Raw genomic sequence first — 23,034 nt, 5'->3', positions numbered from 1 at the left:
TTAATGATGATAAACTATGAAAGCAAATGAATACAACACCTTGATTTTTCAAATCAAAATATGAACGAGGTTAAATAACAATTTCAGTTTATTCCCTGACCCTTTTTTTTTTTTTTTAACTCGCCCATTAATCAATAATATTGGAACATGTGACTTAGACTCTTGTTGCTGAGATGTACTTTTATAGTTTCAGTTTAAAAAAAACAATATAATCTACATATGGGAGAAAAGCAATCCATTTTGAAGGGAATATCAGAGAGACTAAACACACATACTGTATGGTAAGCATAGCCAATACAACCATATGGAACATGCTGAAAAAGAAGTTTTCCATAACAGTGGATGAACAACTTTGGGAGAACTAATCCAACTAATAATCTAATGATAAGCAGCAGAATAAATGCAGAGTCTACAGAAACTCCCCAGCATCTTATTTACAAAGAAATATAACTTCATCCTGCAGCATGATCATGATCTTAAACACACTGCCAAAACAACAGGAATAAAACCTACTTTTTTTTTTTTTTTTGCTGATGAAGTCCATCACCAGACCCTGACCCAATTGAGCATTGTTTCACCTCCTGAAGAAGAGAATGAATGGAAAAAAATGCGAGCAACAAACAACTGAAACCATGACAAAAAAAAAGAATGCACCAGTTTGGTGATGTCACAGGGATGCTGTCTTGATGCAGTTATTGGGATATGTAACTAAATGTCTTAAGCATATTGCAAAAACAACTGGCCTTTTTGTTTCAAATATTTTTGAGAGGTCTATAAACAATAAGTTGAAAACTTGCTTAAAAAAAAAAAAAACAACAATTAATTGCGAGTGAATTCGGCACATTGTTAAGGTCCGTAGTTTTATGTAAATGAATACCATATTTTTCTGAGCTACTGATACTCTTCTGATACTGTCCAGGGCTCAATGGAGAGACCCGTGAATGCCACTATATGGTTTTGAACTTTAACATCATGCATTTCAACATGTTTATAGGAGGGTACTAACTGCTATATCCTGTTTGTGATCTAACGATTACATCTGATTGGCTAAAGATGCTGTAATTCCACTCAGAGTGCAGGGACAATTGTTATCTTTCGTACCTTGTTACACTTGGCTGTGGTTGTAGTTATGATCTTGAATGAAACCCTAAGCTTATTTTACTCAGAAAAGGCTCTGATGATAAAGGAAACCTTGCAAAATACAATGTTAACACTATATTGTGCAGTCTAGGGAAGTAGAGATTCATTGGTTAAGATGGTGGATTACTGATCGGAAAGTTTCCGGTACCACCAGGCTGCCACTGCTGGGCCCTTGAGCAAGGACCTTAATTCTAAACTGACCAGATACATAAAAGACATGACATTAATGACAGTTGTTCTGGTTAAAGGTGTCAGCTAAATGGTGTAAATGTAGACCCATAATACAAATAACACGTTTAATTTACTACAGCAGCAGTAAAAATAACTAGTAGCGAGAATCTCACTGGGCTCATAGACATTTTTTGACCATCTTGTGGCAAAGCCATTGGTTTCTACAAATCTGACAGTCATTACATAGGTTTGCTTGTTCAGTGTTTGTGATGAAGCCCAGAAATGAAGCTCCATGCTGCACTACATGATGCTTGTGAGTCATGCCTGGTGTGAATTACAAGCGTCATGGAGCATTTCCGGCTCATGTGGTAAAATGAGCCTTGTATCGCAGCACTCCTAAGGAGCCATGGATGTACACATTTATTTTGTTTTGGTTTATTCTAAAGATCCCACTTTTATATAAGTCCAAGAAATACATCATACTAGAATCATGTTTGGTTAAAAAAGGATTTAAGGCACGCAATCCATAACAAGGTTTTAAAAATTCGCACAAGGTTTTGTTACTTTATCTTTTGTCTTGATGTTTTAATTTCTCTGCCTGTCATTCAGTTATGTTATTATTCTGTTTCCCATTTGTCATGCATTGTGTGTGTGTGTGTGTGTGTGTAGTGCTGTGCCAGTTGTGAGGTTGCCCCTGCTCCTCTGGCCTCAGTGTCTTCTCAGTATGGACTCTCTCCATCTGCTGCATTACCTATCGACTCAGTTTGATCTCTCTTTCCCTCTCTCTCTCTCTCCATCTCCAGCAACAGCTACAGGCTCAGCACCTTTCCCAGCATGCTGCCCAGGGTCTACCCATGGCCCCTCACCCATCAGGTCTGCCCCACCCAGGACTGGCATTGGGGGGCAGCTCGAGCCTTCTGGCTCTCTCAGGGGCACTCGGGGCACAGCTGGCTGCTAAGGATGAAAGGGCACATCTGGAGGCTGTAGCGGCAGCGGCAGCGGCTGCTGCTGAGCACCACCGGGGTAAGAGCTGTAACCAGAGCTACATATTGTTCCTCACATTCTGTTTAATCCTAATCAGCCTAATCTGGCTGATGAGCTCGTTATACATCAGTGGGTAGATAGTAACTGTGTGTCTGTTTTGATTGGCTGCGACGATGTGCATCTACCATGACTCATCCAGACCGCGAGGCAGGACCAGTGAGTACTTCTTGACCCTTTTCCCTCTCTCTTTGCTGCCAATCATCTCTTCTTTGTTTGTGTTTCTGTTGTGTTTTTCTTTATTTTTCCATCATCACTTACCTCAGGTTATTTTTTGTCCTTCTTCCACTCACATTAGAGTATCCATTCACTCTGTATCTTCATACTCTCTTGTTGCTTTGACACTGAAAAATGTGGTATATAGACCCATGCAGTACGCTGCTCAATAGACTTAAAGTCCAGAACTTATGGAGCCGATTTGATTTGGTTTTTGCCTCGTCTTTCAGAGCTCCTTATCAAATGGAGACAAAGGGCGGACATCAGACTACCTCAGCAATGGAAAGAAAAGGAAATCAGACGAGAAGGAATTCACAGATTATGTGAGCTAGAGTCTCTTCACTTTTTTAATTGTTAAATGTGCCACACATTGTCTTTGTCACAAGGTTTCTTAAAAAGTAATAAGCTGTTTAAGTTTTCAAAATGTGAATGAACTGTTGGTTCATTCAGGGTGTAAATCCAGTTCTAAGAATTTTCCTGCATCCCACAGGGTAGCGATGCTGACAAGAGTGATGACAACTTGGTAGTGGATGAGGTGAGCTCTTGTATTGTTTTCATCATGCTTGTGTAGAGCAAGAGTTAAGAGGCTGTTGTAAAGGAGTGTGCGATGTTTGTGTGTAGGACCCTTCGTCTCCACGCAGTGTGCACTCGTACTCCTCCAGAGAGAACGGTCTGGACAAACTGCCCCTATCCAGGAAAGAGCCTCTGCCTCAGGCCAGCCCCACCTCCCTGACATCCTCCTCCAGCAGCGCCTCTCCGTCTCGCAGCAAAGAGCCTCCCTCAGTATGCTTACCCAATCTATTAACATACACACTCACATACACACACTTGCAATGCACGCACCTCCTTATAATTTTCCCTCAATCTTCTCAGAGAGAGAAGTCTAGTACCCCGGGGCTGAAACCAGGCACTCCCATGTCTCAAGATTCCGCCACGCCCGGCCCCAGCGGCCCACCCCAATTCCGCCCTGTCCCAGGCAAAGCAGGTGTGGACCCTCTGGGTAAGTCCCAAATCACTCTAGTGTAGTGTTGTAGTGAGTGAAACGCATGTGTCTGAGAGATGTCTTCATTAGTGAAGCAGGGAACAAGTAGGCCAGCAGAGGGCAGTAGTAATCTTCAGTATCCTCTGTGTTTTTTTGCAGTGATTATAGCTTGTGGGTTGCAGTTTGATGGCTAGTCCCACTGCATCATCTAGTTTGGCTATTTTAGTACAGTCATATGTAACACATACATTTTTGTTCATAACTATTTTTTTTCTCTTTTTGCTAAAAGTTTTCATTTTAATTGATGCAGAGCCTCAGTCTCATTTTTGTACCTTGTCTGTTCTTGAAATATTAAGTATCCTTTCTAGTTTGAAGCACTTAGTTTGACCTACTCTGAATATCTTGTTCATCCGGAAACAGCAGCAGCTCGTGCCACTTAAAAGCATGCTCACTATACATAAAAAGCTAAATGATTGGCAGTATAAAGTCAGACTGCTCTGTCTCTTGTTTCTCAGCGCTGGGTGTGAGGAACCCTCTGGCGGTGCAGGGTGTGTATCCTCCTGGTGCTTTCGGTTTGCCGCCTCCGGGGGTGAACGGCGAGCTTGCTGGAGCGGCTGCAGCATATGGCGCTGGACTCCACCTCGTCTCGCCACAGATGAACGGCTCTGCCGCTGTAGCTGCTGCTGCTGCCGCCGCCGCTGCTGGATACGTACGCTCCCCTGTGGTGAGATGGCATTTTAGCACCAGTTTAAAAATAATACTGAATCTGTTTTCAAATGATTTATGCACTTTTAGTGCATTAATGAGGACATTACATGACTGGTTATAAAATCAAACACAACAGATAGAGGAGAAAGCAATCCAGTGTGTACACAGTTTTTGAATACTAGATTTTATTTTACATTTATGATTATTTGAAATGCTCAAAAATCAGAAAGCAGTCGTTTTTAGTTGCAAGGTTTATTGGGTAACGTAGATATAACCAGAACAAGTCTATTACTGCACCACTTTAATTGGCTTCTTCTAGCCCACAGCATATTTTAGAACTGATTAGGAGCTTAACTGGTTTACATTCCAAGTGTTTCTGCCTTTAGTACATTTAGACCAGAGAATTTTCCAGTTTTATTGAGCACATGAATTTAGATCCTTGCTGAAAAATATATTTGATATTTATTTGCCATCCTGTAAATTTGTCATTTCTGTTGCACCATTGGTGATTTAACAGTGATTTAACTTGGGAGTGCATGCAGGTTTACCCTCATGCAGGTTCACTCTAAATGTCTCTCTGCTGCCTGTGAGGTGAATTGTAATTGCAGTGCACGTATTTACCAGCCTTCTACTTCTGTAACCCTTGTAAGTTGCCTCTAAGGAAAATAGGCAAAGTTCTAGGCAGAGACAAAATATGCCAAGGCTCAGAATGATGAAATTAGCATGAGCCCTTTTATGGCAAGATCAAATCACATTTCCTAAAAAAATGGCTTAAAATTTAATTATTACATGTTTGAAACTCATATTCAAAGAGTGAAATTTGAACATTTTGCTGTTAATGAAGAGATGTTCCTCAGGGAAGCATCAAAATGTTTTAAGTAGTCACAAATCAAGCATCCTGCCTTGATGCCCGATGACGCCTGAGATAGGCACAGGCTCCCCGTGACCCGAGGTAGTTCGGATAAGCGGTAGAAGATGAATGAATGAATGAATGAATGAATGAATGAACAAATCAAGCAAAGTAGCACAAAGTAGTACTTACCAAACCAATGCCCTCGTGTCCTGTAGGTGGGTTATGAGTCTCCTCACCCACACATGAGGGTCCCTGGCCTGCCTGCTAGCCTCCAGGCTGCAGCCTCAGGAAAGCCGTAAGTTTTCCATCTTTGTATTATTCTTAAAATAATCCCCCCTCTTTTTCTGAATGGTTGATCCAAATTGAATTTTACTGATTTATTCTGTTTTTTCCAGTGCGTACTCGTTCCACGTGAGTGCAGATGGACAGATGCAGCCTGTGCCTTTCCCTCCTGATGCTCTCCTGGGCCCAGGCATCCCGCGCCACGCTCGCCAGATCCATACACTCAGCCATGGAGAGGTGGTGTGTGCCGTCACCATCAGCACCTCCACACGCCACGTCTACACTGGGGGCAAAGGCTGTGTCAAAGTGTGGGACATCAGTCAGCCAGGCAGCAAGAGCCCCATGGCCCAACTGGACTGTCTGGTCAGATTCCAAACGTTTGTGTTTACGTTCATTAAAAAAAACACTTTGTGTGAATGTCTGATTCTTCTGGCATTCACAAATTCAGGAGTTAAGATATTGTCAGATATTGGATTGTGGTTGATGTTAAGTTTAGTTGCAGTTTAATAATAAATCAAGTCTTTTCTTATTAATTTACCAAAAATTCTGAGATTAAAAATTCAAGATGTTTGATGGTTTTGTGTTTTGCCGTCATTGTGCTTTTACAGAGAATTAATGGCTACGTCTTAGCTAGCTAACTTGTCAGCCTCATTCACTTGCTAGCTTATTTTATAGTTACCTAGCAACAGAGTTCTCACAACCAGCTAACCCATGAGCCTAGTGTGTGTCTACTTTCTTACGTTGAAACATAAATTCTCACATTCACTATAAAAATAATGAGAAGACTCTGTGGAATGATTACTATTATAACGTCTTCTCTCTGTTCCTCCGATCAGAACAGGGACAATTACATCCGCTCATGCAAGCTCCTCCCAGATGGGAGAACTTTGATAGTTGGAGGTGAAGCCAGCACTCTGTCTATATGGGATTTGGCCACGCCCACTCCACGCATCAAGGCGGAGTTGACCTCCTCGGCTCCAGCGTGCTACGCTCTGGCCATCAGTCCAGACAACAAGGTCTGTTTCTCCTGCTGCAGTGACGGCAACATCGTGGTGTGGGACCTTCACAACCAGACACTTGTCAGGTAGCTGTGAACAGCGGGGAGGGATTAAACTCTGTGCCGTACTTAATGACGTGCTGTGTGATGATTTCTGCGTGTGGTTGTTGATGGATGTGATGTTTGGGACGTGTTCCTCCACAGGCAGTTCCAGGGCCACACTGATGGGGCCAGCTGCATCGACATCTCCAACGACGGGACCAAACTGTGGACTGGGGGCCTCGACAACACGGTGCGCTGCTGGGACCTGAGAGAGGGCCGACAGCTCCAGCAGCACGACTTCACCTCCCAGGTACTGCAGCCCCAGGGCATCATGGGATACAGAGTTTTACTACTTTGCGTGTTTTATCAATCTCACAATTACTTCTATTTTGTGTGTGTTTGTGTGTAGATCTTCTCCCTGGGCTACTGTCCTACAGGAGAGTGGCTGGCAGTGGGGATGGAGAGCAGTAATGTGGAAGTGCTGCATGTCTCCAAACCAGACAAGTACCAGCTGCACCTTCACGAGAGCTGTGTACTGTCACTCAAGTTCGCCTACTGCGGTATGAAGGCTTTTTATTGCTCTTTGTTTCCTATAATACATAATTTATAAAAAGTTCTTTAACCATGTGTATGTTTCTGAACGTCTCTGTCTGCAGGCAAATGGTTTGTAAGCACAGGTAAAGATAATCTTCTGAACGCCTGGCGAACTCCGTACGGCTCCAGCATATTCCAGGTACTGCCACGTTTCTGTTTCATTCCGAACAGTTATTTGCAGTGATGTCATCCAAACAAGCATTACACAATTTAAAATATTCAGCACTGATCTGAATCATCAGTGACTCTTTACCGTTCTGTGTTGGTGAAACTGATGACTGTGGATCACTGAGCATTAGGCTGCTCACTCTTTTGCAGCTGTAGTCAGGGACACCACCCCCTTTGTTTATTGATTTATTTAAACTTAACTATAACTGCATTATCATGAACAGTTAGGCTCCCATGAGGCTGGTTTTCTCATTAGGGATTGAAATCTACGTCTACAGCTTTGTATAGCATAAAGTTGTGGTGTCAAAGTATGTTAAAGGCAGAAATTTTCTGTCTTTTTTGGATTTTAGCCACAGCTACATGCACTGGGTTTTCTGAGACCACAGCACACTTGAGTAGTTTTGAACCTGCAACACTGCATTCTTTCATTCTTTCACATCACTTATGTAAAGTAAACCATTTAAAATTCATCCTTAGTCTCTTTAATTGAGTTAGAATTTTTAAAGCGCCGAATATTAACTCAATTAGATATCTAAAGTACATAAACGTGTTTCAAAGGAGTGCAACCAAGAATGGCAGTCTTTCTTTCTTTGACATTTTTGCTGTTACACTGTAATTTTAGCCAATAATTTTCACCAAGCGTAAAAATGTTAGTTGATTAATAAAACAAGGAAGCCAAAAATCCCAAACATGCTGAAGTAGTATTAGCTGTTCAGCGTCCTGAAATATTTCAGGAGTGTGACGTGGGCTGTGTATATTGTTCAGTCTTCAGCCAGCGTTTGTTGTTTGCTTGTTGTGTAAAGTTTGCCCTAACTCCAAATCCTATTCTGTCTCCAGTCGAAGGAGTCCTCATCAGTTCTCAGCTGCGACATCTCACCTGATGACCAGTTCATTGTGACCGGTTCAGGAGACAAGAAGGCCACTGTGTACGAAGTCATTTACTAAAGCGACTGTAGAGTGGATCCCGGAACAACAGAAGTGGCGTGAAGAGCGGAAACCAAGATCCGACTTTGACTTTGGAACAGAGCGGTGGACATGGAGTTGGAGAAAGCGTCTACGCTTTTTTTGGTTTGATGTCCATTAGGGACAGACATTGAGGGAGGACTGAACAGGAACTTCAGAACAGGACTGACCTTGTTGTTTTTTTAATGCTGTGAGAAAGCTAGCTTCAGAGATGCGGGAATCCTCCAAAGACTTCTCTTTTGCTTTATTGTTTTTCTTTTGTTCTTTTTTAACAAGATGAATTCTCTGTAGTGAATGAAATAGCAAAGAGAATATTTTTTTTTTAGCCTGTGGAAAAAATAATTCCATGTGGAAACGGACAGTCGAGGAGCAGCAGTGCACTGAGAAGGTACAGGGTGTTTTGAGAGAAGAGACTATGACTATATCTGTCATTTCTTTTTCATCCAGTCTGTTTTGATGGCCTTGAGCATCTAAAAATGATCTCAGTAAGTAGCAGTACGACTGTATAATGACATGGGGACAGGTTTGGGCTAACAAGACTCATGGTTTTTTCTACAACTTCAGGGAGATGGTCACATTTAGCACGTTTCTTGTGTATGCTGTATGTCTGCTCACAATGACCAGCATTGAATTGGTGTGTATGAACTGTAAATAAAGCTCCTTAAAAGCAAAAAAAAAAGAAAAAAGGAGTTTTTGTCTGAAATTTGTTTAAAAAGACCTGGGAAGGTTTGCTGAATAAATTTGTATGTCAGTGCGTTCTTAAATTAAAGGTGCATTCGGTAAGATTAAGATTTTTTTCCTCCCCTAATTTAAGATCCGTAACTGTTGATTTCCCGCCATGTTCATGAAGCTCCACCCACATGGAGTAGCATGTCTTATAAAATAACTACAAACAAATGTATTCTAGACTGAAAATCAGAACTATTTTCCCCCAAACAGGTTTTCTCTGCGACATGCTTTTAATGCAGCCGTGGTTTAATTTGTGGACTTTATGTACAAGACATGATTTCATTGATTTAGGTGATTTTTATAGCTAGCAGAACCCTTCAGATGCACAATTAGGAACATTTTCTATTTCCTGAATTTTTTTATTTTTTTTTTTCCCCTTCACCTTTGCATGGATCTCAACCACAAAAAGTTAACGTCTGGAGCCCAGAAGTGCTACACAATCACACTTACTGTGTAAAAGCCGGTGTTTACTGATTTTATTTGCATTCAGTTTAATACGCAATAAAGAATTCCTCTGAATTGTTCATTTGTTTTTGCAGTATTTTATAATGTTGATTATCAAGTATATGTTTTGTTAAACATTTGTAATCAAGGAATTGTTCAATTAAGATGGAAACTGTCACAGTGATAAGCACCAGCCTCCTTACTGTCTCGGGTCTTGCCGTCACCCTGTAATATATGTAAACTGGTGTCCTTTGTTTCCAATCTTTTTATTAGGCAATTGAAACATTTTAAACGTATTGTTCATTGTAGTCTGTACAGCATGTAAGCACGTTTCTCTGTTCTGATGATGAGGAGCATTCAGATGCCCTGACAGCTGGTATCTGATTACAAACTGAATTGATTAGACTTGTCTGTTTCGCCATGGCACATAATTATTCAACAAAGCATGACATTCACTGTGTGATGAAATCACACCAGCGAGGGTTTGGATATTTTTAGTCAGACTGACTGTTTGGACCACTGAGTGTGTTCAATTTGCTCCTTACCTACCCTGATCTTTGCAAGAAGCCGTGTCAAGATTTGAAAGAAATAAAAGGATATATTTATGGTTTCTAAAATTAGGCATAGAAAAACCCCAATTTTGGTCAAAAGCAGGTTTTTCAGAATTCGACCACTATATGACATTGAGCAGGTTTAATCAAAACCACTGCATATTCAATAACACACTGTTTATTAGGAAAGTGCTGCTGAAGATTTTAAACAGCTGCAGTGTTAGACAGCCGTACAGTGTGTACAGCAGTCTGTACAAACCTGTCAGTTGATTCTTGGGCTGAAAAACTCACCCTGTCCACCACCAAGAAGTCAAGACCTGCTGGTTACTAATTTGTACACTTGAAATTCTACCGTTACAGTTAAAATAAAACACATAGTAAAATATAAGTTCAACTTGGAAGGAAGCTGTAATAGGAAAAGTGTTTCAGACATTTGGGATTGTTGTGACTTTAACCCTGTTTAGGTTGATAGCAAAATCTAATCAGTTCATCTGCTGGTTACACTGATAATTCTATATAAATCCTACAGACATTACACCATGTGAGATATTGTGTTAATTAACCAGAAAACATAATGTCTTCACCAAATAGAGGTGGTAAAATATGTTTTGATCAAAACGGAAAAGAACTAGAAAAAAAAATTCTAAGAATTTTACACTTTAAGAAAACAGAAATATGTGATAATATAAATCACATTATAATCCTACCTTAGTCTGCAAGAATGTTGTGTAAGGACCCAGTTTTACAAGTCCAAGTGTTTCAATTGTCTCCCAAATTGATTGTTTTATATAGTTACATACCATAGCAAAATATATACAGTATACCAAGATTTAAAAAAAAAAAAAAGATCAAGTCAAGATGTCAGAATGTAGTAACAGGTTCATTAAACAGAAACAAGAACACAAGAAGTTCAAAAGATGACCACAGGTTTAATTGGCTTTATATGCATGTCTGGTACAACTCATATGAAGTGCTACAGAGGGATATCACAACCGTGCCTTTGTGGAAAAAAGGTCCTTGGCTTCAGCGTGAGATTGCTTGACACTGTCCACTGTTTTCAGTATAGAAACAAAGCCTTAGGCAGCATTATAGATATACAGATATTCCCATAGCATGATCAGATGTGATGGAATTCCCATTACAGGTAAGATGTGATGAGAAGGTGGTGGAGGTGGTCTGGATTGCGCAAGACTAAAATCCCAACACCTTTGGGCAGCCGTCGTCTCCCATTTATAGAAAGGAGCAAATACACTATATGCATAACAATAAACGGAAAACAAAACACTGCTGTAGCACTATTACTTTTGTTCATTACAAAAAAAAATCTTACAGTTCTTTTTAAGTTTGGAAAAGTAGCAAGCAAAAGATTATTTCAGATTCCAAGACAGGTTTTCTGATTCACAGATCAGATAAATGTGGAAAAACAAAGCTAAGAAACATGTTTAGCAAATTAAAAGCACAAAATCTTATCCCCAGTAGAGTGAGGATTGCTTTCAGACATCACGGGTTGGGTGGGCAACCACTGCTCTTTAAGATAAAGAGATACAGCAGGGGTGTATCTCAGGGCCTCTTAAGGATGAAATGAATCTAAAATTTTCTGCGATGATTATTATTATGATAGTATAGCCTTAGAAATGTTGTGTGACATTTCTGGCTATTTTGTATTCCTGATATCAGTGACTTTCACATTCTAGATCTGATACAAGGTCTGCAGCAGTAATGACAGTCAGATCATGTCTTTTTATATTATAGCACTCTGCATGCATATATCACTGCTGTCTCGTTTAGTGCCAGTGAAAGATACAAATCCAGCTTCTGTCCTTTTTTGCCTTCTCACAGCTGATCAGCTGAAGGCTGACCTTTAGCACAAATCATCTATCTCATTAACACTGCTGCCAGCTCGTCCGTTTCAGAGCTACTGAAATGATGGGTTGTTTTTTTTATTTATTTTTTGCCATTGTTGATGTGTATATGCTTTATTGATTATTGAAGTTCTCATTTCATGACAGATGCATGTTCACACTGGTGACAGATCACAAACATACAAACATGAATGTAAACCATCAAGCCAGAAACACTGGTCTCATCTGTGGATCCAGAGCCTATCCTGGGAACACTGGGCTTACTGGGTAGAATATTCTCAACCCATCAGCATGTTCCAATATGCTCTGCACACACACATTCATACATACAGCTGTGGGCAGTACATGTGTAATTAAGTATAGACAGTAACTTGGACTCAGGATCGAAACCAGGGCCCTGGAGCTGTAAAGGTGGCAAAAAAAGGAAATGAAGAATAAGACTTTGTAATGTGAACATTTAGGAGCACAAGAACTTTTTCTAGGTACACTATGAGAAGCCAGAGAGAATATGAGGCTAAATTCTCACTTCAGTGTGAGAACGTTTCTGCAGATCAAGAGGTAGTAATTAGAGGTGTAAACCTCAAGCTTCCACGTGTTACGGTATGATTTCATCTGCAATGATAAAATAAGATACAATTCAATTTATCATCCTCTGAATGATATGTGACCAACCTATCCTTAGAAAGACTTTTTTAATAGTTAAGGGCAAAGCATATGTCTGTCCTGTAATCAATCATGCAGCATGACTGTCACAGTAGGCCGTTTCCATTGCACAGCTGATTCTGCAGTTTTGTTCCAGCTTTTTTTTACCTTATATGTTTGGCAGCTTTTAAAATGTCAGCTCCACAGCTTGCGTCTCTTCTGTTACTTAACTGAAAATGGCCACAGGATCCTGCACTGTAGCAGGAACATAAACACAGAGCTGTAGTTCTGGTTCAGGAGATTTCCAGAACACATAATCAATCTCATGCATGCTTAATGTTCTGCATATATAACCGTTCTCCGGAATTAAAAATGGAAAATGCTGTTGTTTAATGTTTTCAACATGGAACCCACTGAGAGGTCCAGCTGCTCCTCATTAGTGTCTCTGGGGAGTCTCTCACAAGAGACGGAAACGTGTGATGCAGAATTCAGTTGGGAATTTCCATATGCATGTTTAACTGGAGTTGTGCAGACATACTGAAGCAGGTTTCTAAAGCCAGAGCCAGCGTTACACTGCAGCCTGGTTGTTCTGCTCTCTGAGGCACTGTAAAACGAGCTCTGTTGCATTTGGGCTCATTACAGTGTGTTTTTTATTACAGTGATGTATTGATTGTCTGCTATCTGTGTTTGTATGAGCTGCAGCTCCCTAAGTGCTTACCTCGTCTCCTGTGAGCTTTCTCCTCGCCGCTGGGCGTTTCATCTAGACACTGTGCTAATTATACTCCCTCTGTTTATTCTTTCTGCGTTTCTCTCCTTTCTTCTCTCTTTCCTTTTTACCTATAGGGGGATGGAATGGGGATGGGGCTTAATGGTACTTGAGAGACAAAGAAGGGGAATACTGTTTGGAAAGAGCACCCATGGTTGCCCACCACAGCTGCCAGAAGCTGTTACGTGCTTTTCTTTCAACTCATTCTTTCTTTCACTTATCCATCCATCCATCCATCCATCCATCCATCCATCCATCTGTCCATTTATCCATCTCTTTCAACTCCCTCATGTGCTCAGTAAACCACCTCGTACACGGTGGCTTTCTTATCTCCAGAGCCAGTGACTATATACTTATCGTCTGGGGAAACGTCACAGCTCAGGACAGATGAGGACTCCTTGGACTGAGAGAGAGAGAGAGGGGGGGGGGGGGGGGTGTTAAAAAAAATGTCAGACCACTATGTAAATAATCAGCATGCTAGATAGTTCACTGAATGCTGATTTTTCATTTATGGTATTTGGCAGACACACTTAGCCAGAGCAACATTTTTATCTCATTTTATACATCTGAGCTGTTGAGGCCTTGCTCTGGGGCCCAGCATTGGCCGCTTGGTGGACCTGAGACTCAAACTCACAACCTTCTGATGACTAGTCTAACACGTTAGCCACTAAACTACCACATCCCCATAACAAATATTAATTGTGTAAACAAACTGTTAGTTCAGTCCCAGCTGTCAATAAAGTCATCAGCACTGCGTTTTACCTTTTAAAGAGCCATTTCTGTTTCACACAACAAATAAGTAGTGCACAAACCCTCACTTTGACCAACAAACAAACAATAAGCACAAACCCGGTAGAGGAATGAAAGACATGTTAGATACATAGTTTAACTGATTTAATTTGCTTTCCCATGATAAGTTATTTTCTTATAAGATTTCATTATTTACAGCATTATTACGAGTTAATTGTGTTCCTGACATAATAGGAGGTGTTTCAAGCAAATTCCTGAGATAATGGCATAATTCACTTGTAATCCCAAAAGCTAAACAAAGTTAGTCCATTCACTTCACTGGGAATAGATGTGGGGTGCAAAAAGAACTTTTTTGTCCTGTAGCATTTACGTTTTAGCATGTAAACAAAAACCTGAAAGAATGAAAAACAGGAAAACAAGTGGATAGACTGTGGTCTCATAAATAAATGGAGAAACGGCTAATTATAAAACAGCAGTCATATCAGATTTTGGCTGCATTTCGACAGATTTTCACTACGTTATTTTTCACGTGTTGCCATTTTCTTCGTTACAGTTCCCACAGCATGCTGCCCCTCTGTAATGTAAGTATGCATCTGAGCCTGTAGTGTTCAGGGCGTCCTTCTCTCAATAGGCTTTGGACATGCTAAATGTGGCATAAATTGCAACAGGCTTCTGCATGTCTAATTTGTAATCTTGGGAAAGTAATGTGCTTTTTTGAGATTTTAAATTAATATGTGATTGTCTCAGGAAAACAAAGCGACTGGAGAGAATTATCCTGTCATTTCAGAAAACCAACACTGGGTACTTGGTGATAATGACACAAATATCTCCAGCTCAAAAGAAAATAAATGAAATTAAGTCATCCCAGGAAAACTATGTACTCATACACACAAAAATATGTCCCCATTTTAGCAAAAGACAAAACAGAGTTTTGTAGTTTCTTTAAAAATCTTTTACAGCCTAAAGATGATTTCTGACACTCAGCTCTCTTTTTTCCTCACTTACCTGGAAGATGCTGGCTCCATACGGCGTTCTCCATGCGTTTAACAGATTGTCTTTTCCTGTGCTCACAAACCATTTACCTGAGACACAGACAGACAGACAAACACACACACACACACACACACACACACACACACACAAACAGATAATTAGAAATTCTATGAGCAGCGAAACAGCACCATTTGGCTGGTTATGTGGGTGTTCACTCATACCGCAGTAGGCGAACTTGAGTGACAGCACACAGCTCTCGTGAAGGTGCAGCTGGTACTTGTCTGGTTTGGAGACATGCAGCACTTCCACATTACTGCTCTCCATCCCCACTGCCAGCCACTCTCCTGTAGGACAGTAGCCCAGGGAGAAGATCTACACACAAACACACACAAAATAGAAGTAATTGTGAGATTGATAAAACACACAAAGTAGTAAAACTCTGTATCCCATGATGCCCTGGGGCTGCAGTACCTGGGAGGTGAAGTCGTGCTGCTGGAGCTGTCGGCCCTCTCTCAGGTCCCAGCAGCGCACCGTGTTGTCGAGGCCCCCAGTCCACAGTTTGGTCCCGTCGTTGGAGATGTCGATGCAGCTGGCCCCATCAGTGTGGCCCTGGAACTGCCTGTGGAGGAACACGTCCCAAACATCACATCCATCAACAACCACACGCAGAAATCATCACACAGCACGTCATTATGTACGGCACAGAGTTTAATCCCTCCCCGCTGTTCACAGCTACCTGACAAGTGTCTGGTTGTGAAGGTCCCACACCACGATGTTGCCGTCACTGCAGCAGGAGAAACAGACCTTGTTGTCTGGACTGATGGCCAGAGCGTAGCATGCTGGAGCCGAGGAGGTCAACTCCGCCTTGATGCGTGGAGTGGGCGTGGCCAAATCCCATATAGACAGAGTGCTGGCTTCACCTCCAACTATCAAAGTTCTCCCATCTGGGAGGAGCTTGCATGAGCGGATGTAGTTGTCCCTGTTCTGATCGGAGGAACAGAGAGAAGACGTTATAATAATAATCATTCCACAGAGTCTTCTCATTATTTTTATAGTGAATGTGAGAATTTGTGTTTCAACGTAAGAAAGTAGACACACACTAGGCTCATGGGTTAGCTGGTTGTGAGAACTCTGTTGCTAGGTAACTATAAAATAAGCTAGCAAGTGAATGAGGCTGACAAGTTAGCTAGCTAAGACGTAGCCATTAATTCTCTGTAAAAGCACAATGACAGCAAAACACAAAACCATCAAACATCTTGAATTTTTAATCTCAGAATTTTTGGTAAATTAATAAGAAAAGACTTGATTTATTATTAAACTGCAACTAAACTTAACATCAACCACAATCCAATATCTGACAATATCTTAACTCCTGAATTTGAGAATGGCAGAAGAATCAGACATTTACACAAAGTGTTTGTGTTTACGTTCATTAAAAAAAAAACATTTGGAATCTGACCAGACAGTCCAGTTGGGCCATGGGGCTCTTGCTGCCTGGCTGACTGATGTCCCACACTTTGACACAGCCTTTGCCCCCAGTGTAGACGTGGCGTGTGGAGGTGCTGATGGTGACGGCACACACCACCTCTCCATGGCTGAGTGTATGGATCTGGCGAGCGTGGCGCGGGATGCCGGGGCCCAGGAGAGCATCAGGAGGGAAAGGCACAGGCTGCATCTGTCCATCTGCACTCACGTGGAACGAGTACGCACTGGAGGAAAGAGGGGAAACAGTAGAAAGTGTGGTTTGATTGCATAGTAATGTGTTCTATGAGAAAACATTTTGTCTTTTAGGACAGAACATAATATTTCAAGCCAAGTAAGGGATATGCAACTAAGTTCTAAAAGTTCTAAAAGTTGTTTGTAGCTCAGCTACATTAAAGTCACCTTTCATAGAAATCGACCTATTTCCACTACAAACGACTACGTCAAAGCTACATAAACAATGTTAATTACAAAATTACAAACAATAATGAAAAGGAACTTTAATGACTAACTCTTGGACACAACTATGGTTCTGTCTCCAGTTTGTTCAGAATAAGCTCTTGAGATGTACAACACAAGAATCACAAGAAAATAATACCATTTATTAAAAAGTCTACCTGCAATATAACAATCTGCTTTAAAGAGAAGATGTGTATTATTTAACAGCCACCAAAACACTGCATTCTATTAGAGATAAACAAAGCCGCTCATTCATTCATGAACACTAATTACCAGCCCAGCTTTTCGGTGCATCTCAGGTCAGTGTTAGAGACTGAGCAGGCCTGTTGCTGTGTATTGTGCTTCAAACAAGCCAACAAGAAATATATTACTGGATTGACTGATTTCGTATTAATCTGTGTCTCATTATAATCTATCTAAATTAAATAATAAACTGTTTAAAGAAAACTGCTTAATATGAAACTATAATGTAATGTTCTTTAAAAATATGTGGCATATTACTGTTGTATGAGGGGAATAAAACCCTTTGGGTTGCTGTTATTGGAAAATCATCATATTTATTGGTAATACGTAATACGTAATACTACTCCATCCAGTCATGAATATTTTTTCTTTTTAGCTGTTCCCCAAAGATATTCTTTAATTACTTCATTTAAGTACTGATGCTGCCAAATCACAACTAGAGAGTGTAGTTAAATTAATAGGTTTATTAACTATAGCCAATCTACTGCTTAAAACCGGTCATAAAACAAAAGTATAACTGATACAATCATCATCATAATAAACACAACTAACAACAGTGGCAACCAGTATGAACACAGGTTTCCCAGAACATACCTAGGAAGGAATATACATAGACATGCACAGGGATGGTGAGGTCTGAGGTTGTTTCTCCTTGTGAGTCCTAAGATATTTCTTGAAAGATATGTGAGGATCTGTAATGTGAACAAAGCTGGGCAATTCAGTCTGTCCAGACAAGCTACCAGTGAAAAGAGTCTGGTTTTAGGCACACAGTCATGAGATCACTATTCACTATGCAATCACTGACTTTATTGTTCACGCTGGATCACAGAGACTGAGGAGTTATCCGTTGGAGGTCCACTGGTTACCCTGTAGGTTGGCATCCAGTTATGAGGGGTCACTAATTAGATGAAGGTAATGGAATAACAGTCCAAATGAGAGATGCAGTATTTGAGACTGAAATGACAAATGTTGCTAGAAGAATTTGTGCATTGTATTCCAATATGTATAGCCTTAATCCCCCTGACAAAAGTCATGAGACCGCTGTAAGATTGTGAAGTCTATGATAGAGAAAGGACATTATTTATAATCAGTTTCCAGTGTCACCCAGATGAAGATTGGTTGCCTTTTGAGTCCGGTTCCTCATACGGTTTCTTCCTCATATCGTTTCAGTTAGTTTTTCCTTGCCACCATTGCCTGAGGCTAGCTCATTAACTTGCTCATTTTTATTCTGGATTTTTGTATTTCCGTAAAGCTGCGTTGAGACATTGTACATTGTTAAACATGCTATAGAAATAAAATTGAATTAAAGTCTAGCTTGTCGATTGTTGATTCCTGAAAAATTTGACGGGAGATCAAATCTGAGTAAATAATATATTAGTCACAATAACATAGTATTGTGGGGGGCACGGTGGCTTAGTGGTTAGCACGTTTGCCTCACACCTCCAGGGTTGGGGGTTCGATCCCCACCTCCGCCTTGTGTGTTTGTGGAGTTTGCATGTTCTCCCCGTGCCTCGGGGGTTTCCCCCGGGTACTCCGGTTTCCTCCCCCGGTCCAAAGACATGCATGATAGGTTGATTGGCATCTCTGGAAAATTGTCCGTAGTGTGTGATTGTGTGAGTGAATGAGAGTGTGTGTGTGCCCTGCGATGGGTTGGCACTCCGTCCAGGGTGTATCCTGCCTTGATGCCCGATGACGCCTGAGACCCGTGACCCGAGGTAGTTCGGATAAGCGGTAGAAAATGAATGAATGAATGAACATAGTATTGTGATTTATGAACAAAGAGCTGGTTGCCAGTGATTGCTGACTGACATGGGACACCTATGGGCCTGTATTTTTTGGTTAGCACTATTAAAGACGTTCTAATAAATCTATAATTGGGTCATGGTCCACCTTAATTTAACTCTTAAAGATACATCATTTTCGGTCTACATATGATACGTTGTATACTGTATGGCCAACCGTCAAAAAGACAAAGTAAGACTTTTACACGTCCCATTAACAGACATTCTTTCACTCTTACACCCTTTGTGCTGTGAAAGTCTTTGTATAAAGAACAACGAATTAGCAAAAGCTGAATATAAATATATTATTGTTAAGCAAATACTCAGAAAGCTTTCAACATGGACCATCTGTCATGTCTACACATATTTATGGGAGAGAATGAAGCATGTGGATAACATTACTTTATATGTTGTGTTGTGAAACTGCGTAGCTCTGAAATGTCACTCCTCAGATGTTTTGGGTGTTCACCTTCTATCTGAGAATACATGATGACATATATTGGTTTTTCTACATGATTTATCTGTGGCTCACGCTGGACATTATTTTGCAAGGGCTGCAGAAAAGATCAGCAGATTGATTGATATACCTGGTTTAAGATGATTTCCAACAGGGCAGTTATAAAAAATAAGACAAAAAAATATATTAAAAAAATAGAGCAGGACAAATAGGCTACAATTTATTTAAAGCCTGGTGTTAAGAAAAATAACATTCCACTGATCAGATTGTAATATATACAAGGTGTCTGTAAACATCGCTATAATATAATAGTAATTAGATATCTGACTAATCCATACAATAAACTTAAGACAAGCTGTCTTGAAGATATAATTAGTGGCCTGAAGCTTCATAACCTAAAGACTCTACAGGGACACATCGGTGTGAGGTATAATTAATAACCAGAGGTGGACTTGTGTGCTTACGTCTGTAATTAAATCCACTGGATCTCATTTTGTACCCCATGATGCTATTTAGCAAATTCCTCTAATTCTGATATACTATGTAGCTGTGCAGATCAGGCAGCTTCAGCACAATCAAGGCACCACACAGGATCTGAATGAACCCGAACAGAAAATCTGCAAATCTGAGTTGATAATGAGGCTCAGTGACACATTAAAAAGATGCACGGCCTTGCATATAGCAGTCTGGAATGCGCTTTATTTTATTTATTCAATATCACAGAATTGGCATTGGCATTTTTTGTACTTTTTTTTCACTGCAGAATAAATAAATGCACTGTATTCATTCCACAGAATAAATGCACTACAGCATTTTAAATAATGTCTCTGGTACATGTTTCAGATATAGCAGGCTTGGTAGCATGATGTAAGTACCGTGTCATATGAATGCTGTATACTGTAATCTGTAGTCTTCTTGAGGGTGACAGATTTGTACATTTTGTGTTCTCAACACCAAAAGAAACTGATTCAATGCATCAGTCAATCATCATAAGTAAGTCACACAGATGTGAGGATCAAAAACACCCGTGTCGGCCTGAGGTGAGGTGTTGTCCTTATAGGAAATGTGCTTTTAGTGTCTAAAAGAGCCCCAAGCTGTAAAAGTACCTCTTTGTAACACAAATTGTCCCAAATGTAGGCAAACAGCACAAATGTTGTGTGTGTCATGTTTTCTTCTTAAGCTTTGCACTAGAACTATGAGGCCTGCATGTGTTTAACAGAAAATATAACTTCTGCAAATACTTGCTCAAACCACATCATGTTCTTTAGTAGTTATGTAGATTTATAGGTATGATTTTAAGACACACAATGACAGAGTTAGTTATAAAAAATAAATGCCATTGTACAGCTAAATGATGCAGTGTTTTGGTGAAGCTATCGTGGACGTCTAGAATTTAGAATTTTTGTATTATATTAATCTTTGTATATTTAACTTTTTGTTTTGTTCTTTAAGCTGCTTTGAGACAATGTTCATTGTTTAAATCTCTATACAAATGAAATTGAATTGAATTGAATTAGACTTGTAGCCCCAGTGCAAAACTAAAGAAGAAACAAATGGTATGTCTTGGCTGATTGACCAAATATGGGGTTAGAATAATTTAAATGTCATTTCTCATTAAACTATACCTTAACAGTGACTATTACATCCAAAATACAAAGTCCATACAGTACATTTACATACAAAAGAATTTGGTTGGGCAAGAGGATATGAAAGCATTTTGAAATGACAGCAGTTCCACAAATTAAGTATGAGCAGCTATGTTGTTCTAAAGTGAAAATATATGCTGTGTTTAAGAGGTATTGAGTGTAACCAATTGATCACATGATCATGTAACCAATTACTGAAAACACATAGCCACACTTAAGAAAGGGCCCCTTTAATTAACTCCAGATAATTCTGACCAAATGTAAGTTAACGTGCTTGTGTGTAAGCCAATTTGAAAATGCACAAGCATTTCACACAATGGTCATTAGTAACGTGCTTCAGCAACATATGCATTATTATAAGCCAAACATTAGTGATGTGACATATGGCCCATATGTTCTCCAGTTTGGGTACATCAGTATAATTCAATCCAAACATGGAGGGATGTTAAGGAAGAAAGCCTGAAGCAAAACCCATAAAGGCAGAAACTCACGGCTTGCCCCCACTGGAGCCAGGCAGAGAGGAGGACAGCCCTGAGGGCCTGAGGTGAGAGCGTGATTCATACGCCACCTGCAAAACACAACGGGACAAACAGAAATAGAAGAGACCATTTATTGACTGTTCTCATTGTAAATAAATGTCAAAGTCATACAATAATGTCTGGTTAACACTTAGTAAACACTGCAAGCTAATGAGCTCTGTGTGTGTGTGTGTGTGTGTGTGTATGTGTGTGTGTGTGTGTACTTTCCATGGGGCTACGTGTGTAGGCACTAGCTGCAGTACTGATCTGGGGTGAGAGAGTGATTGAGCCACCAAAGCTGCCTGGACTGGCCAGCTCTCCATTCAGTCCAGCATGGGACACAACACCAAAATGAGCTGGGTAAGATGCTGAGGTCATGGACAGTGGACTGCGCAAAGCTGCTAAGACAAAGCATACTTGTTAGAGATACATTTTATTTCTATTGTGAATCAAGGGCAAACTGAGAGTGTAACAGCTGTCATTTACCCATAGGATCTGCTGAGGACTTAGTGACTAGCCGTAGACAGGAGGTGCTGGGCCCAGGGGTGAGGGCCTCACAGTGTGAGGGGGAACTACTGCCTGACTTCGAAGACGGTGACTGGCATTTCTCTGACTGCAGAAAAGCAAAGAAATCCAATATCCAGTTATCAATAAAGTGTATTTTTTACTATAAAATACTTAACTAAAATTGGAAAAATAACAGAAAATAATCTTTGCTTTATACTAAACATCAGAAGAATTAGTAAACAAATGTTATTCAGCAGTGATTTCAAACATACCTTTTACATTGGATTAACAGAAATTCAGCCCCTCAGTGTAAATATAATACACAATAAAATCATATCGATCTTTAAAGCAATCAACAAAATCAATTTAAGGCAACAGTAAGTGTCAACAGTATCTTATAGTATCTACTTAAAGACGTTTTTTTTTTTTCAAGGAAAATACATTTACATTTACATTTATGCCATTTGACAGACGTCCTCATATAGAGCGACGTACAAAAGTGCTTTGAAGTCTCTATCAACCATGGTTCACTAGGTCGCAGACTAAGAATACCGTAAGTCTGGAGCTCTGCCGGGAGGTAATACAGTAAGAAGAGCGCACAATATTTTTATAGAGTAGTGAATGAAGTGAATAGCTTTACCTGTGCAGGGTCCTTGCTCTTTCCTGGAGTGGGGCTGTGATCTGGAGGTGAGGGGGCAGGAGGGAGACTTGGGGATCTGGGGAGCTCCTTCCTCAGCGTAGGTGCCCTGTCTAAGCCGTTTCCATGAGGAGAGTGGGCGCTGCTGCCCACAGGAGAGGAAGGGTCCTACAGAAAGACGGATACGAACACACAGACCAGGAGGAACAAAAATGTAATTAGAAAATGCAAAGGTGGGCAGTATTAATAAATCCGATCAATTCCATTCCCAGCACACAATTGATTTTATTCAGCTATAACATTGACACCTACAATATACGGCCTCAGATATCATGCATTTTAATAGCTTCATAATCTCTTTCTCTCTCCCCATCTCTCATTCTTTATCTTATTCACTCCTCCTCTTTCTG

At 40.4% G+C, this 23,034-nt stretch overlaps 2 protein-coding genes across 8 annotated transcripts in view; one reads left to right on the top strand and one right to left on the bottom strand.

Annotated features, from left to right (window-relative positions):
- tle2a (TLE family member 2, transcriptional corepressor a) overlaps nt 1-9,209 on the top strand; it is a 33,140-nt gene extending 23,931 nt beyond the window's left edge. Inside the window, exons 7-20 of one of the 5 annotated variants that reach the window (XM_060880866.1) lie at nt 2,115-2,334; nt 2,495-2,511; nt 2,799-2,891; nt 3,059-3,103; nt 3,190-3,351; nt 3,442-3,568; nt 4,066-4,274; nt 5,327-5,406; nt 5,507-5,756; nt 6,230-6,477; nt 6,595-6,742; nt 6,842-6,992; nt 7,089-7,165; nt 8,032-9,206. In XM_060880866.1, coding sequence (XP_060736849.1) covers nt 2,115-2,334; nt 2,495-2,511; nt 2,799-2,891; nt 3,059-3,103; nt 3,190-3,351; nt 3,442-3,568; nt 4,066-4,274; nt 5,327-5,406; nt 5,507-5,756; nt 6,230-6,477; nt 6,595-6,742; nt 6,842-6,992; nt 7,089-7,165; nt 8,032-8,139 — 1,935 coding nt within the window. In that variant the 3' untranslated portion in view covers nt 8,140-9,206. Of the gene's footprint in view, nt 1-2,114; nt 2,335-2,494; nt 2,512-2,798; nt 2,892-3,058; nt 3,104-3,189; nt 3,569-4,065; nt 4,275-5,326; nt 5,407-5,506; nt 5,757-6,229; nt 6,478-6,594; nt 6,743-6,841; nt 6,993-7,088; nt 7,166-8,031 lie in introns of all 5 variants that reach the window. The other 4 variants (XM_060880857.1, XM_060880847.1, XM_060880839.1 and 1 more) reach the window with 4 other exon arrangements.
- A 1,581-nt stretch (nt 9,210-10,790) lies between these two features.
- Nucleotides 10,791-23,034, bottom strand: part of tle2b (TLE family member 2, transcriptional corepressor b) — a 57,515-nt gene continuing 45,271 nt past the window's right edge. For all 3 annotated transcript variants that reach the window (XM_060880799.1, XM_060880809.1, XM_060880818.1), the window contains 10 exons: nt 22,628-22,792; nt 21,967-22,093; nt 21,710-21,878; nt 21,454-21,531; nt 16,354-16,603; nt 15,631-15,878; nt 15,366-15,513; nt 15,116-15,266; nt 14,907-14,983; nt 10,791-13,554 (listed from right to left, as the gene is read on the bottom strand). In XM_060880799.1, the coding sequence (XP_060736782.1) occupies nt 13,447-13,554; nt 14,907-14,983; nt 15,116-15,266; nt 15,366-15,513; nt 15,631-15,878; nt 16,354-16,603; nt 21,454-21,531; nt 21,710-21,878; nt 21,967-22,093; nt 22,628-22,792 (1,521 nt within the window). In that variant the 3' untranslated portion in view covers nt 10,791-13,446. The remainder of the gene's footprint in view (nt 13,555-14,906; nt 14,984-15,115; nt 15,267-15,365; nt 15,514-15,630; nt 15,879-16,353; nt 16,604-21,453; nt 21,532-21,709; nt 21,879-21,966; nt 22,094-22,627; nt 22,793-23,034) is intronic.

This window comes from Tachysurus vachellii, chromosome 1 (assembly GCF_030014155.1).
Source record: "Tachysurus vachellii isolate PV-2020 chromosome 1, HZAU_Pvac_v1, whole genome shotgun sequence".
Classification (NCBI taxonomy): domain Eukaryota; kingdom Metazoa; phylum Chordata; class Actinopteri; order Siluriformes; family Bagridae; genus Tachysurus; species Tachysurus vachellii.
The sequence above is the reverse complement of the archived record's forward strand: the minus strand, read 5'-3'. Positions and strand labels throughout refer to the sequence as shown.